Genomic DNA, 17,477 nt, shown 5'->3' with positions numbered 1-17,477 from the left:
TGCTAGAACATCTCAAAATATATTGAATCAAAAACAAAGCAATGTGCATTAATTGTAAAAGTCGAAATTTCCTTTCTACTGCTTGGAAAGCATTGTTTGAACTTGAATATACTCTTTGTCTGGTTTGTTTCTTTATCTATCTTTGTTTTATTTTAATTTTTTATCTTATCCATCTCAGCATTGTAAAGTACTATTTTTAGTTTCTTAGGAAACCGACACTAACCGCAGCTGGTAAAACTTCCGTTAACCTAACGGGTACTTTACGTGGATCCGAGATTAGTTTGCCAGGCCTGGGCTTTTATGTGTGCACCGAAAATATTAGTAAGAATAACAACAAATATCGAGTCAAAGAAAAAGTTTCAAATATATTTAATTAGTAAATAGAATTTACTATGTGCAATTGTCTATAATCCAAAACAAAATTTATTAACAAAAATCAACAAGTCAACCCGACAATAAAACTCAGCTACTTAGCTTAACTTAATCTTAATTTCCCTTTGAAAATTCGACAAATCAAATACTTAGGAACTATGAACAGAATCTCTTACGAACTAAACGTCTATCCGTCACCTCACTATACTAGGAACCTGTTTCCTCAATCTTTTCGCTATCGTCAAATCGTTAATCGAATTCCTCTTTAACACCTTGAATCGCCAAATTCTCAATCTGAACTTCGACCAGGAATCACCTCACTCTGGAATTCACCTCGCTTTCTTCGGTTGACATGTTGGTTTTATGCTGTGAGGTGACGTCACAACTCAGCTGGGTTACTCCCCTTCTTTGCATACTTAGTTTTCTAACATTAAGTTTCTTTCTGGCAGCTTTAATTTTCCGACAAAAGCTTATAAACCGTTTACAAAGTATTTAGCACAATTTTCTGGGATGTTATGACTGTTTAGTAAGTATTTCTTTGCTAGTGAGTGTGAGGATTCCCCCCCCTCCATTTTTTTTCTGCGAACTGTTTGCTTCCGCTGGGCAGTGCAAGTGCGCGAGATTTTTCCTACGGGTCTTCTTTTTTCATTACTAATAAGAGAGTGGTGGGGAACCTTCGTCCTAAATAAACGTAAGCCCCAAACAAAATATAATAAAACAAAAAATAATAATAAAATAAAAATAACGCTCGGACTCAGTTCCTTACACCATGGCTTTCCAATTAGGCATCACTTAAATTTATGCATAACAGATATTGAATTAGGAGATTGTTAGCCTCTAAAATTGTGTTAGTCTTTCTTTTTCTCTTTGCTTGATGAAATGATTTGTTGATGATTTAAAATGTTTCACATTTTAAAAAATCAACAAATCATCACATCAGGTGCTATCCACGTTAGAAATTTCAAGGATGCAGGTGTATACCTGCATCCTTGTTGAACTTTGCTCAGCAAATGTTTAGCACTAAAGAATTGCAGATTCTTTTTCTTCCTGTGTTCAATAGTTTTTCATGTATCTGGACTTTAAGGATGGCTCTAGTATAAAAAAAAAACAATCATCAATCTTTATCTTCAATTAATGTGTTAAATAATCAAAACATTTGCACTCTGAAGGCCATTGTCAGTGTATTCTAGACAGAACAGTGTTTTGATTATTTAATACATCAATTGAAGATAAAGGTTGATGATTTTTTTTATACTAGGGCCACACTAAAAGTTTCCAGATACATGAAAACTATTGAACACAGGAAAAAAAGGGTTTGTAATGTTTTAGTGCTAAACATTTTCTGAGCAAAGTTCAACAGTATACCTGCGTCCTTGAAATTTCTCACATGTGGGAAGCACCTGACCTTGGTGGTGCCATTATATCTGGATGTTGAAAATGGAGCTGACATGGGAACATTTTTGAGCAATAGTGTTTTATGACTTTAAATCTGGTTTGTCAGAGTCCCAGTGCCTCCACCATTTGCGGGCACATTTCCTGATTCTTGTCCATTGAGAACACAGGTATTCTGGTGGTTTGGAGAATTTAGACCTGGCAGAAACAACCTTAAAGATAGAGAGAAATGATCAACCTGCAACTGCAGTGACTCAGGAAAATATGGTTCATGTCGAGAAATTTGTTGGAGAAGACACCAATATAACTCATAAGGATATTGAGCATACTACTCTGGGTGTTGGACTTACTGCAGTGAATGGTATCTTGCACAATCATCTTTGCATAGGGAAGATTGTGTCTCAGTGGGTGCCTCATTCTTTGACTGAACTGCAAAAAGAAACCTGTGTGGAATGGGATCGCTATATGTGGGAAAAATTTCAACAGGAAAGCTCAAAACATGTGGGACATTGTCAGTAGTGATGAGACCTGGATCTACCAGTATGACCCCAAAAGCAAGAGATAGTTTGCAGTTTGGGTTATCTCCAATGAAGCACCACCTGTTAAAGTCAAATGTCCAAGTGTCGGTTGGAAAATGATGATAACATTCTTTGGAAGACAAGGTTATGTTGACATTATAGCTCTTGAGGATGAGAAGATGGCTGATCCTGAATGGTATGTCACCATTTGTCTTCCTCAAGTCTCTCAAGAAATCTGCAAGTGGCATCCTAAAACAGGTCTTTATGGATTATTGCTGCATCCTGACAATGCAATGGCACGTAGTTATGAGAACAGTGGACTGCTTGAATGATGCCAGAGTGCAGTTGGTCATCCATCCATCTTATAGTCCAGATTTTGCACCCAGTGACTTATTTCTGTTTCCCAAAGCCAAAGAGGTCCTGAAGGGATGTCTTTTAGGAGTTGGGAAGAGGCAGTTGCTGTGTATAGACACATCTTGACAGACATCTCAGAAGACTAGTGTCACTGCTTCTAGAGCTGGTTTTCCCTCATGCAATGGGGCATTGAGTATCAGAAAGGATTTGAAAACGTTTGTTATTCAAGGCTTTATCGTACTTTGCATTGGTTATTGGTTATAGTGAGTCTTATTTTATCATTATCCTGGTGTGGTACGCAGATATATATCAGGGAGAGTACTTCAAGAAGATATGAAGTTGGACAAAGTAACAAGAAACAGGTTCAGTGTATCCGGAAACTTTCAGAATGGCCTGTATATATATTTTAGTTCTGGATGAGCTAATGTAATTATCTTGATATGAAGATGGATGTTAGTACCTGGTCTGTGCATAGGATTTTTAAAAGGGTGGGATTTTAAAAAATCAGTTTTTTAATGTAGTTTATTAATATTTAATATTTATAATATTGATAATTAATATTTATGTATAATATAGGTATATAAAGTAATACAATACAGTAAACTAAGAAGGAACTAAATGAATACAGAATAAGTACAGTAAGACCCTGCTTAATGTGGAGGATGCATTCCTAAATGACAAAGTGTTAAACGAGGTCATTTTTACATAGAGTAAATAAGGAAAGGGGAACACATGACCAAAGATAAACAGATTTTACTTTTAGTTATTTTTATATTAATTTGCATAATAATATATGTTAAATAACACACAAACTTATGGACACAGAAATGTAAGAGCTGCTGCAAACTAGCACTTTGCAAGAGCAGAATGCTAGCAGATGTGCCCTAGCACAACCAATGATGTCAAAGGCTTTGCCCCTCTCTTCTTGCTCACATGGTTTTTCCTTTGCTAGAGCAGCGATACGAGAGTACTCTTGCTGTTCACAGAATTCACCAATGAGAGCATTACACTAGCAAGAGAGAGCAAGGGCAAATGGATGACTACATAAACATGCCACATGTCAAAAAAGAAATAATAGAATTTTATTGATGTATGTAAATTACATGATTAATACATTCAGTATTGAAAAGAAAATGGTATAAACGTTGTATATTAAAATAGTAAATAGTTATTTATAAATAGACTTAAGCTTAGTTAGGCTTAATTAGGAAGCATGTTTTTCCCACACTGTTTCAAAGTTCGGAACAAAAGCTGACTGATTACAAGTGTAGGTTATAATAAAATCTTTGTTCTATAGCCAATCCACATCTGTAGAATCCACGTCATGTGGACTATGTTACGCGAGCAAACGTGTAGTTTGCGGCTGCTTCTTGCCCGAGTAGCTTACCTAGCAAAAATGGCCCATAGCATCATGGGAAAAAAGGCGGGGCTTGGGAACGCGACTGAGCGTACACTAGCTCTCACTTCCTGTAGTTTGTGGCGGCTCTAAAGTTCAATTTTTTTGTGACAAAGATCCAAGCTTTTCTGAAATTCTTGTTTTTTGCAATAAAGTTGTGTAGTTTCATTTGTTGCTTTTTTCTTTCCTTAAGCAAATGTCAGAAGCAGGAGATCACATCCAAAACGCCTCATTTTGCTTTTGCACTCCTTTAAAAATCTGGATCATTCACTACAATTTGATCAATGATTTTAATTATCATTACTAAACTTTTACTAAGGAAATCTGTACAGAAATTCTCTGGGTTTTTCGTTTTCAGAATCTCTATTTTCCAGTTCTAAATGAATTTCTTGTTCTGCCAATTCTTGAAGGTCATTGTTGGTAAGACTCCTCCCCACAAACCTGCATTAACTCATATATCCTGATCATCTACATCTCTTAGTCCTGCTGTATCGATTAGGTTGACCAAATTGTCAACCTAATGATACATCAATAGGCTCTTCTCATTGAGAATTCTTGGATACCTCAGCCATAATGTCTTCCACACTTCATTCATGCATTCATCAGTTAATTCTTGCCATGCGAAGTTGATATTGCCTATGGCATCCATGTTGATATATTTTTTCCAAAATTGCACCAAACATAGATTTAGGCTACGACGAACTGCCACCTTTTGCTGATTGGTTTGTGTTCGTAAATGATCATGTTATATACAAATCAATGGAATGTCGCAATAGTTTGAATTGGCATAAATTTTGACCTTTTTTTAGGCTTTGAGCAGATTGCATTATATCGAATCAGCGTTAATTGGGACAGCATTAAGCGAAGTCTTACTGTATATGTTATGTACAGCATACTTATTTTTTCAAAATGGAGGGTTAAGCCCTGAAACATCTCGTGTGTATAGCCTTGGTTTATACTAAATACAGTAAGGTAATAATTTAATAGATTTGTTAGCATAAATACTTGTATTTATATCACACTAACCTTATAATGCTTTGCAGTTATTTTGTAAGATATCACAAATGTTTTTGGCCCATCCTAGGACCTCCTTCAGGTGGAGTTCTAGAGAAAACCTTTTCTGGTGTGATTCCTGTTCTGTTCCATTTCAAATGCATTCTATTTGTTTTCGAATTTCCTTTTTAAATTTTAAATTCCTAACGACATGCACCTGCATTGTTGTTGTTATAATGCCGAGTCATACATAACCTGCAGTGCTCTTGAGAGTAGTTTTTCTTGTTTAAAATTGATTGAAAGGCCCTGGAATTTCATTTTGACAGTCGCATGCAGATGAGGGGGTTACCCTGTGACCCCAGCTCATATTTTTGTTTATATTGTAGAAAATATTAATTTTGAAATTTGAATTTTTTTTACTTTATTCTCATCGGTTTGTGATACTCTGAAGTATATTTGAGAAAAATTCAGTAATTATAGTAGTTCCTATAAAAAAAAAATCTGATGCTGCGCGATGGATTATTGCTCTCGTGTGAATATTATATTATTTTGATTTGAGGAAATGCAATCCTGATTACAATCATAACTATAAAGTGTATTTAGTGTATTTATTAAGTGAGAAGCTGGAGATTATTCATTATTATAATTCAACCAAAGCAGATCTTTATATACTTCACAAATGTATTAGAACATACATCTGTCGGCCTGGGACAAGAAGATGGCCAATGGCTGTTTTTTTTAATTTGATTTATCTAGTTGCTTATAATTTATGTGTATTTATTGTGAGGCAAACAAAACTTGTGCCAAGAAATATCCAAAATGTGAATCAGCTTGAAAAGTTTTTTTGAAGAGTAGGCAAATTATTATGCCAGATCCAACATGAAATACAGATCTAAACATTCCAAGGTTTACATAAGAGTTCAGTATCAGCACTAAAAGTATTTGGCTTTGAATGCAATCAAATGAGAGCAATTTCAAGAGGGACAGTTCAAATAGAACCGAAAAAAGCAACAAGGAATACTACTAAAAGTATTCCTGTAAAAGGGAGATTCTTTCTATGTCTAAGTTCAGAAGACAGAAAATTATATGAAATCTTGTACAAAGTGCATGAAATACACATTGAAAGAGGACCACTGTATTGTTAGAACATGTACTGAGTGCAATTAATTTAATGTTATAATAATTACTTTTAACAATAAAAATTGTTTTAAGTTCTAAAAGTTGAGTTATTTTAAAAATCCAAAGTTATAGAAACAAACATAGCAATAAAAAAAAATATATCAGCTTGGTGACAATTTCTAACACCCTTCATCCACAATGCATACATTTTATTTATAGTTGGGGTTACTTACTTACCCCCTCATATGAGTTTTCATGGTACACTTTTAGCATCTGGATGCAACTGTTAAAAATCTTCTTTTCAGTACAGAAGAAAAACACTACCACCTTAGCTAATTCAGGTGTAATGCCATTTTCACTGGCATTACACCCAAATTACAACATGCAACCATGATCCAGCATACTCATCATATACACCAACTTAGGAATTTGGAGGCATTAGAGATTTTTTAAAGCAAAATGCTAAGGCCTTTCAATTCAAAGATGAAAAACAACTCCCGATGGCATGGCAGACTATGTATGACTGGGTGTTATAACAGAATAATGACACAGGCACAGTTTAAAAAAGAAATTTGAAATCAAATAGAATGGGAATCGCACTAGAGAAAGTTTTCTCTAGAACTAACTTTCTCTAGAACTCCACCTGAAGAAAGTCCTAGGGTGGATCGAAAACATTTGTGATATGTTACAAAATAACTGCAAAGCATTATAAGGTTAGTGTGATATATTTATCAACATTTCATTTATTGGATGGATTTTATAACAATTATATTTATTATATATTTAATATATGTATTGTATTTTTAGAGTGTGTAGAGTAAAAAAGGATGGAAAAGGTGAACAGAATGCTAAAGAAATTAGTGATGTAAGTATTTTTTCTATAACTGTTAGAATGCAAGTTTTTTTATGATTTAAGATAGCTTTTGATGAAGTTTTAAGAACTGAATTGAAAGTGACAGTTTAATTTAAATTCACACACAAACAACACCAAAAATGTCTCAGAATTGTTAAATATTGGGTTGTTCAGAAAGTAATTTTGTTTTTTTACGGAAAAAAACACAATTTTCTTATAATATATAAATATTTTATTGAATTATATATTGACAATTTTGGTCCACTACCTTTCCCTATCTTTCTGGTAATCAGCATAATCTCACGCTCATAAAGTTTTGATCTTTGCATACAAAAAACTAATCCAAGTGATTTTTGACATCCTCATTTCAAGTAAATGTTTTACCATTTAAAAAATTTTGTAAAGACTAGAACAAAGTAATAATCCGAGGGTCCAGATTTGGCAAATGGTAAATTTCTTTAAGAATATGTGGAACCCATATACTGAGCTTTGAAATGAAACCAAGTCATTTCGAGTAATCATAAATCGTTGAATTCGACAAGTTTAATCTCAGTGATTGCTCGTGTTGTTATTCGGCAGTTTACTTCAATCAATACTTTTATTATTGTCTTTATCAGCTTCAACTGGCCTTCCAGAACATGGTGCATCTTCAATATTGAAATTGAAGGAACGAAATTTTGCAAACCAGTTTTGGCATTGTCATTCTGTCAACATGTCTTCTCCATATTCATCACATAATTTTTTTCTTGGTTGAACAGGATTTTTCCCTTTTTGGTAATATAAAAGCAAAATATGCTGAAAATGCTGCTTTTGATTTTCCATATTTGATGAAATACAAAAAAAATAAAAAAACAACTGCAAAGAATCAAAGAAAATTTTTTACAAAGAAGCCTTGAAATGTCAGCTGTTGAATGAATGCTGATATAGGCATTGTCAATACATCAGTCCTGACACCGTTAAGGATATTGTTGCTTCATGGGAATTTTGTTTTTTTTGAGAGCAGTCGCATACATAAGTGGTTGGATCTGGGATGGAGGAAGATGAGAGATGTCATATCTGAGAAATAATGCACTGTGTTATTCATTTAACAAAATTAATACCCATTTATTTATACAGAAGACTTTACAATTTTGGCTGTGGTAGCTAATAATTATAGGAGAGAGTACTGGATCAAGAGAGAGAGTTTAAAAATTGGACATGAGGTGATAAATACCTTGAACTGTTGAAACTCTTCAAGCCTGGATTATATTATACAAAATAGCAATGAATTGAACCTTTAAAGAAATTCCAGGATATTATCATCTTGGAATTTCTTTAAAGTAATTCACTCCCAACAACCTTTGAAAAAACCAGTAATAGTTAATTGAAAACAAACGTTTTCAACCATTAACTCAGTCTTCCTCAGGTTCTAACTATTGAGATTCATTACAAGTTCAAAACTCTTTGTTTTGAACTTGTAATGAATCTCAATAGTTAGAACCTGAGGAAGACTGAGTTAATGGTTGAAAACGTTTGTTTTCAATTAACTATTACTGGTTTTTTCAAAGGTTGTTGGGAGTGAATTATTTGATTACACCAGTACACAAGTCGATGATTAACCATTTCTTTAAAGGTTCAATTCATTGCTATTTTGAACTGTTGAGCTGAGGATGGGGGTCTGACCCTTCTCCAGTTGGATGAAAAGATGATTAATCCTGGATTGGTTGGGTAATGTAGATGGATACTCAATCCATTATATGTCAGGTATATGGACTCTGTATTCCTTGTACAACAGGTAAATGGACTCTAATAAGAGGTGACAGTGGCCAATTTGAGAGGTGGCGTAATTACCTTTCATCAAGGTATGATCGAAAAACTCTGTCATCATCCAAACTTTTTCCTTTTTTGTTGGGGTCCTCCCCTTAAGTTCTTATGCCCATTTTAGGTAATGTTTGGTTACTAATTCAACAGGTGAATTTTGAGTGTTAGGTTTCTGATGAACTCATTCAGAAGATGTGTTACATTTGCAAAGGAAGCAAATCTGTGAGAAATACAATCATTTCCTGATATCATTATTCAGAGTTAAAGTTTTAACATTTAGATGTGAAATAAAAATCTATATTCCTCTTTTTAAGTAAATTTTCTCTGTGATTCTCAAGCACAAATCATGCTACTATTTAAACACTTGGCATTTTGCCATCTTTATTTAGTTGATCTTTTAAATGGGCTTTTAGGTAATCTATATTGATTAAAATTTTTTGAATCTCACCTTGTATCCCCTCTGTATATAAATTTTTTCTGTTTAGCCCAGATTTTCACATAAATTTAATGTTATTTTTTGCCTGGGCAATGCCTGGCTCATCTGCTACTTTTTTAATATTTTAATTCAAGTTCTATTGATTTCACAGCCATAATTGTTACAATGCATAGCCACTGCCGAGTTTGCATAACCATATTTAATTGATCATGCATGTTCTGATAATCTAGTACCTAAAGCTATTTCAGTTTCTCTTACATAAGTATAGCAAGGGTCACAATTATAATTAAAAGTATAGACCACTTCAGTTTTTGCAAAATATCAATTGTACCATAGGTTGTTTAATTTTAGTTAACACAAATCTTAAATAATGTATTTTTTTCCCTTCAGTTTAGTATTCTTTAATCTGAGGTAATTTCGTCTTCATTGCGTAATTTTGTCTTAATGCACGAGGGAAGCATCGTGGTGTCAACATGTAAACACAAAACTGATGCTGTGCAGAAGTCTGTGAACTGTGGAATTGCTAAAATTTGGCAGTTCTCATCACTTTTTATATCATACAGAAATTTCTCTAATATGGAAATTTCATTCCAAAAAAATATGATTGAATTTTCCTCTTGGTGATGGCTTTAATAATTGTCAAAGCTGGAACTTCCATAGTATTGTGAGAAGCCGGGGGCACGAGCTGTTTCCTAAATGCCACTTAATTGGCACAGTGGAAAAGACTGCCTATGTTGTTGCCAGATAGCTTAAAATTGTTCGGAGGGCAAGTTATTGAGTGGGGAGGTGTGATGGGTAAGCCGATAAGTGTCTGTTTCCCAAATAGACAGGAGACAGGTTTTTAACAAATAACAAATAAAAGTTTATTATATTACTAATTCTATGATACAATAAAATGGAGAAAACACTGAGATCAGCATTATATGTACGTTTTCTTATCGCAAGCACTTTCAATAAACCTATACTCAACATCATCAGGCAAATACAGAAATTTACTAAAAATAAATGGAAATAATTTGATGAAGAACAGAATGCTTAAAATTCAAATTAAAACTTTTGTCAAAACCATTAAGAACACATAACAAATATTCAAATGTGTTTGAAATTGAATGAGCAGTAAGCTCCGTGATATGCAAAGTGAGGCATGTGTGGATCCAAGCTCATGCTATATGTATACTGGAGGATGCTAATAGTTGCATAATTGCTTGTACAGTGTGACCCATATACTAAGCAGGTCAAGGGTAGGAGTGCATGTATCCAAGGTGGTAATAAGGAGATTCTCATATAAAAACGAGTTTCCGATTTTTACAGCTCTTGAGCATAATTGATTGGGACCATAGCAGGTTGTAACCCAGCTCAAGTACCTTTTTCATAAGTTCTATGGTGTGTCTACTCCTCACAACATCCTCTTGGTGTTCCGCAAGGTGGCTAGCAAGCATTCTAGTAGTGACCCTGATATACCTAGTGTTTACTCCCATTGCAAGATTCTCCAGTGGACCCCCGACTTCTTGAGAGTAGAAAACTTGTCCCTATCATTACAAATTAGTTTGTGTAGGCTTGGAAGTGGGGATAGTGGTAGGACAAGGTTACACTGCTTAAAAATATGACAAATGCATATAGAAAGGAGTCTGAGGTATGGCAACGATGTTTGGACCACAGAAAATTCCCTCTTATTGCGTAGCATAGTGCTTGTAAATAGTGATTTTTTTACCATATTGAGCACATGTGTAAATTTAGCATGTGAAAAATCAAGTGTGTACCACCAAACTGATGTCTAATTCAATTAATCCAATGTTTACCAGCGCTTGCGAAGATGATACTAAGAAAGCTCTTCTGATGAGGGCGGCAATGGCGGCATTAACATATCATGAAGACTGAAAGGCCTCTGCTGGGATAATGTGTGGTGCCTTGTTAGATTTGTAGTAAACCGAGAATTGTGGTCCTTCAGGAGATTTACGTATGTGCAAATCTAGAAATGTTATTACAGCATCGTTTTCTCCTGAAGGACCGCAATTTTCAATTGGAAACAGGACTTCAGTGCCCAATTGGGCAATGATCGTTGATGACTCGAGACTGTGATTGGTGCGAATGCATCCTCTGCTCATATGAGCGACAATGGAGAAAGGCTAACATTGTTTTATGAACACAACGGGCAGTACTGCGGAATATAGGTAGAGTCTCGGGGATCCCAATCTCTGCTTCTCACTCCACCGACAGGTGGTTTTGTTCAACCTCAAAAATAGCTGCTCCCTTCTCTTGGAGGGGGGTATTGCCTCCCTCGGTTCCCTGGATATATCTCTTTAAGGCAGAGCCTCGCACCTTTGCTCAACTCAATTATTGTCTTTAAGTTTCAGTTCCTTCAGTTGCTCTTGGATTTTCACCAAGGTTGTTTCTAAGTTACTATTCGGGTCAACTCCTGCTCGTTCGTTCTTGGGATTGTTTACTCTTCTTATTATTGCTTGGGATTTCCTCACTAATTGATCTATTGTCTCCTCGCTGATGGCTGCTCTAACTGCCCTATCAAAGGTATTGGGTTTGTGTGACATTACTTTCCGCTTTATTCTATCATTTAAATCACTTAGAAATTGTACTTGCAATCGCTCATCTCTTTCCTTTGCTTGACATCTCTCTATAATTTTAGTTTCGCGGACATCGTTGCTAACTTGCTCTTTGATCGTTTCGGATACGAGTGTCTGCAGTTGGATGGTGTATGTTTGCACGTTCTCATCACACTCCTGCATGCAAGCATAAAATTACTGAAGATGAAAAGAATAAGGTTCTTTCTTGAACCTCCTGACCATCTGTTTTTTAAATTCTTCATACGTGTCTATTTCCTTCATACATGCATCTTTCCTTGCAAAGTCCTGTGCTATCTCTGATAATTTCAACTTTGCAACTCCTAAGTACTGCGCCTTAGTCCAGTTCGTTAATTTGCATTTTATCTAAAGAATCAAAGAATTCTCCTGTCTTTAAACCTGTCATATCAGAAAAGGTCAGAATTAGAGGAATCATTCTGCTTATTCCCCCTGTTAAGAGTGCACTTTTACCTGCTTTTCCACACGAACGCCCTTGTGGATTTGTGTCATCTCTTGCCTCCATTCTAAATTAGAGATGTTTATCCAAAAACTATCTCGCTCTGACACCACTGTGACCGCAGAGTCGACCCCTTTTTGATGCCTTGTCAGGACTGGCAACCCTTATCATTAAGATGCCTTTTTGATGCCTTGTCAGAAAAGGCAACCCTTATCATTAAGATTGCGACCCTAATCTTGAGAGAGAGTTTACAATCGTTCGCACGTTGATAAATATCTTAATTGTTCGTAGTTTCAAATTCGAAGATTCCCAGATTGAAGGAAGTTCCTTTTCTCTTGAATGGTGACGGTTTTTCTTGAGCGGTGACAGTTTTTCTTGAGCAGCAACAGTTAAGATCGGTGAAGGTGAGTGGCTAATTCAAGGCACACACAGTTCAAGAAAACAACTGGATGAAGGCTCCATCGACCCTTCCCTCTTTATTAGGGGGTCATCCTGGGTTTTTCCCATGACCTTATTAGAAATTATTCTATAATGGCCCAATAGTTGAATTTCAGTTGTTGGATTCCAGGTGACACATTAGGAAGCTGTGTCACCTTTGAAAGGAAGTGAATTTGGAGAAAGATACAATCATATCCTTCCAGTTTTTTATTAGTTGTTGGGAAAAAATAGAATTCTTTTTCTTTATGTTGAAACATTATTTTATTTTATTTCAAAATGAATATGAAAGTTTATAGGAAAAAGTATACTAAATTTGATCACTCATATATACGTTAGTTTTAAATTTAGCAGTGCATTCTTTAGTGCATTCTATTTATAGAACATAAATGTCCTGATGAAGATGAGTATTGATTGAAAACGTTAATCAGAATATTTCCAGTATTAAATTTAATTTTCATTTTGGATTTGCTAAGGTTTAAGCTGTATTTATTGTTTTATTACTGTGTACTTGCTTTTAGTTTATATTCATTGATAGTTTTAAAATAAACCAAGTATTATCGTGTTACTTATTGTGGATAAGTATAGAATATAAGCAATTCTGTAAATGAATTTTCTGATTGATCTTTATCATATGTAAGTATGTTGGTGTTTTTTGGCAGTTTACCTATCAGTGATTTCTGTGACACCAGGTTGTCTGTTTTTACTTACGTCACTATCGATTTAGTTCAGACAGAGTATAATCTCATTTGCTATTGAATGAAATAGTTAGGGTAAATAATGTATATTGTGATTGTTTCTGTTTTACTGTTACGTAACAGACACAATTGAAATGAATGAAATTTTTACGTAATTGCCTATTGCTCACTTCATCAATTATGGGTGATTAAGTGAAACATTTTTCAGTAAAAATTGCATTCAAAATAGCAGTATCTCATATAATTATGTGCAGGGAATTAGGTGTGGATTTTACAGTATATTTATATAAATAACTAATATTGTGTAAAAAATGTATAAATTGCAACACATGTTTTGAAGAAAAGGGTTTGGTCAGGTACCTAGTATATAATCTTTAAATATATGATAAATTTCATTATGAAATGATGTTTTTATATAAATTAATTCTTATTTAATAAAAATATGTAATGCACCAACTTTTATTAACTAATGAGATTTAATTGCAGAGTCTTCCATTTCTTGAATATGAATTACATAGGCAATTACTTAATAAATTGAAGGTAAGAAGTTAAAATATTTATAATGAACATATAGTACACTTCACGCCAGCATTTAGAAAATTAAATAGATGACACTTTAGTGTAGCAGCGTTACTAACAGCGATTTGATAAAATTCGGATGTACTCGCAAGTACTTTCAACAGCTTACATCCGTCATCCTCAGCCGAAAATCGAATACATTTATTATCAAATTATCAGCTTTTTAACAGACTTTTCAAATTACGTAATGCACGTGGATGGAATATAGAATAAAACGTTAAAATTTTATAATACTAAAATATTTTTATAGAAACGTGCTGTAATGACAAACTCCCCAAAAATACATAAATAGCTATTAATGGTGCTGTGTGTGGCTGTGGTAAAAATTAGAATGCAAATTATAACTTGGTTTGTTTAAATAATGTTATCCACAGCTGTGGAATATCCAATGTCGGTGCATTGCACGGCGATATTGTGGAAATGTAAAGGTTCTCCCATATGAAAATTTCTCTACGATCATTGCAATGTTTGAGCAATTTAGTGTGGTTCCAAAGTGGCAGATAATCTTGGTCTAGAACCTTTTTGCTAACTCTGTTGCTGGTCTATTATTTCTAATGTCTTCTTGATGTTCTAGGATGCAGGACCATAGCATTCTGGTGGTAGCTCCTATGTAGAAAATTTCTTCCCCTGATAGTGTATACTTTAACGGAATTTTATAGACACCTGATTTTTTGTTCAATGTGAGAGTGTCTCTATCATTGCACAATACTCTTTGTAGTGATGGTTGAGGGGTTACAGGCAACATAAAACCATGCTTTCTAAACATACGTGTTATTTTTAGTGATATGGAGCCCAAAATACGGTATCAGAGGATTTACTATCTTCAGGTCTTCCTTGTTGCAGAGGAAAGATTTTGGAAATAATTTGTTTTTGACCTTGTTATAGAGGTAACTATACCTGGAATTAGAATATCCTGCATTGTGCACCACCCTATTAATAATTTGTAATTCTTTATCTATTAATAAAACAAATAACTTACTGGAATATAAACACTTAAAATAACCAACACCTTAGAATTTTCAGCAACGATGTATTTAATAAAATAAAAATGTTTTTGACTATTTTTAATAGTCTTCTTCAGTTAAGCAACTTTAAAACAAAAGAATGTAAAATAGAAAGCAAGCCATACAACGGTTTAAATATATGAAAATAATTCCAATATATAGCGCATTTGGTCTACATAGGAAAATGGAACAAAAAAGAAAGTAAAAACAAAATAAATTAAAATAAAGTATTAAGAAAATTAATCGTTGTGATAAAAAGATTTCCATGCGCAGGATAAAGTTTTAGCATCTCTATGGTTGATGCATCCCTTGTCAATATGGGCTTTGTAAATTTCAAGTTTTTCAATATGTTTAAGTACTTGTTTGTTGGCAGTGGTCCTAATCATGGATGCTTTGTCCCAATGAACATTAATATCTTGACGTTTAGCGAAGGCTGCAAGAACTGTACTGTCCAAGTTTTTTGTGATGGAATATTTATGTTCCGGAACTTTAAGGTTCCGGAGCATAAATAATTAAGGTTCTGGAAAGTGATATTTATGCTCTTTAAGCCTCTGTTTTAACAGCCTCATAGTGACACCAACATAAACCAGATCCAAATTAAAACGATGGTCACTTAAAGGAATAGAATACACTCTTGTACTATTGTTTCGGTTTTCTTTCTTCTTAAAATAGCCCACAAGAATAATTTAAGAATGATTTATCAACATAATCCTATGATTTATAGAATTTTACGAAATGATGATAAAAAAGAAAACCGAAACAATAGTACAGGAGTGTATTCTATTCCTTTAAGTGACCATCGTTTTAATTTGGATCTGGTTTATGTTGGTGTCACTATGAGGCTGTTAAAACAGAGGCTTAAAGAGCATAAATATCACTTTCCAGAACCTTAATTATTTATGCTCCGGAACCTTAAAGTTCCGGAACATAAATATTCCATCACAAAAAACTTGGACAGTACAGTTCTTGCAGCCTTCGCTAAACGTCAAGATATTAATGTTCATTGGGACAAAGCATCCATGATTAGGACCACTGCCAACAAACAAGTACTTAAACATATTGAAAAACTTGAAATTTACAAAGCCCATATTGACAAGGGATGCATCAACCATAGAGATGCTAAAACTTTATCCTGCGCATGGAAATCTTTTTATCACAACGATTAATTTTCTTAATACTTTATTTTAATTTATTTTGTTTTTACTTTCTTTTTTGTTCCATTTTCCTATGTAGACCAAATGCGCTATATATTGGAATTATTTTCATATATTTAAACCGTTGTATGGCTTGCTTTCTATTTTACATTCTTTTGTTTTAAAGTTGCTTAACTGAAGAAGACTATTAAAAATAGTCAAAAACATTTTTATTTTATTAAATACATCGTTGCTGAAAATTCTAAGGTGTTGGTTATTTTAAGTGTTTATATTCCAGTAAGTTATTTGTTTTATTAATAGATAAAGAATTACAAATTATTAATAGGGTGGTGCACAATGCAGGATATTCTAATTCCAGGTATAGTTACCTCTATAACAAGGTCAAAAACAAATTATTTCCAAAATCTTTCCTCTGCAACAAGGAAGACCTGAAGATAGTAAATCCTCTGATACCGTATTTTGGGCTCCATATCACTAAAAATAACACGTATGTTTAGAAAGCATGGTTTTATGTTGCCTGTAACCCCTCAACCATCACTACAAAGAGTATTGTGCAATGATAGAGACACTCTCACATTGAACAAAAAATCAGGTGTCTATAAAATTCCGTTAAAGTATACACTATCAGGGGAAGAAATTTTCTACATAGGAGCTACCACCAGAATGCTATGGTCCTGCATCCTAGAACATCAAGAAGACATTAGAAATAATAGACCAGCAACAGAGTTAGCAAAAAGGTTCTAGACCAAGATTATCTGCCACTTTGGAACCACACTAAATTGCTCAAACATTGCAATGATCGTAGAGAAATTTTCATATGGGAGAACCTTTACATTTCCACAATATCGCCGTGCAATGCACCGACATTGGATATTCCACAGCTGTGGATAACATTATTTAAACAAACCAAGTTATAATTTGCATTCTAATTTTTACCACAGCCACACACAGCACCATTAATAGCTATTTATGTATTTTTGGGGAGTTTGTCATTACAGCACGTTTCTATAAAAATATTTTAGTATTATAAAATTTTAACGTTTTATTCTATATTCCATCCACGTGCATTACGTAATTTGAAAAGTCTGTTAAAAAGCTGATAATTTGATAATAAATGTATTCGATTTTCGGCTGAGGATGACGGATGTAAGCTGTTGAAAGTACTTGCGAGTACATCCGAATTTTATCAAATTGCTGTTAGTAACGCTGCTACACGGAAGTGTCATTTATTTTAAATATTTATAGTTAAATATAATCTCTTTTTACCTCTGTCCTTACTCTTATAAATTTTTGTTTGTATCCTTGTCTACTTGGATCTTGTTTTTTAATAGGACTTATTAT

At 34.0% G+C, this 17,477-nt stretch overlaps 1 protein-coding gene across 2 annotated transcripts in view; it reads left to right on the top strand.

Moving 5' to 3' along the window:
* LOC136975644 (C2 domain-containing protein 5) overlaps positions 1 to 17,477 on the top strand; it is a 214,485-nt gene that overhangs the window by 102,924 nt on the left and 94,084 nt on the right. For both annotated transcript variants that reach the window (XM_067270731.1, XM_067270732.1), the window contains exons 17-18: positions 6,952 to 7,009; positions 13,886 to 13,939. In XM_067270731.1, coding sequence (XP_067126832.1) covers positions 6,952 to 7,009; positions 13,886 to 13,939 — 112 coding nt within the window. The remainder of the gene's footprint in view (positions 1 to 6,951; positions 7,010 to 13,885; positions 13,940 to 17,477) is intronic.

The sequence above is a fragment of the Centruroides vittatus genome, unplaced genomic scaffold (assembly GCF_030686945.1).
Source record: "Centruroides vittatus isolate TY-2023 unplaced genomic scaffold, ASM3068694v2 contig_377, whole genome shotgun sequence".
NCBI lineage: Eukaryota > Metazoa > Arthropoda > Arachnida > Scorpiones > Buthidae > Centruroides > Centruroides vittatus.
This window is presented reverse-complemented; position numbering and strand designations above follow the sequence as displayed.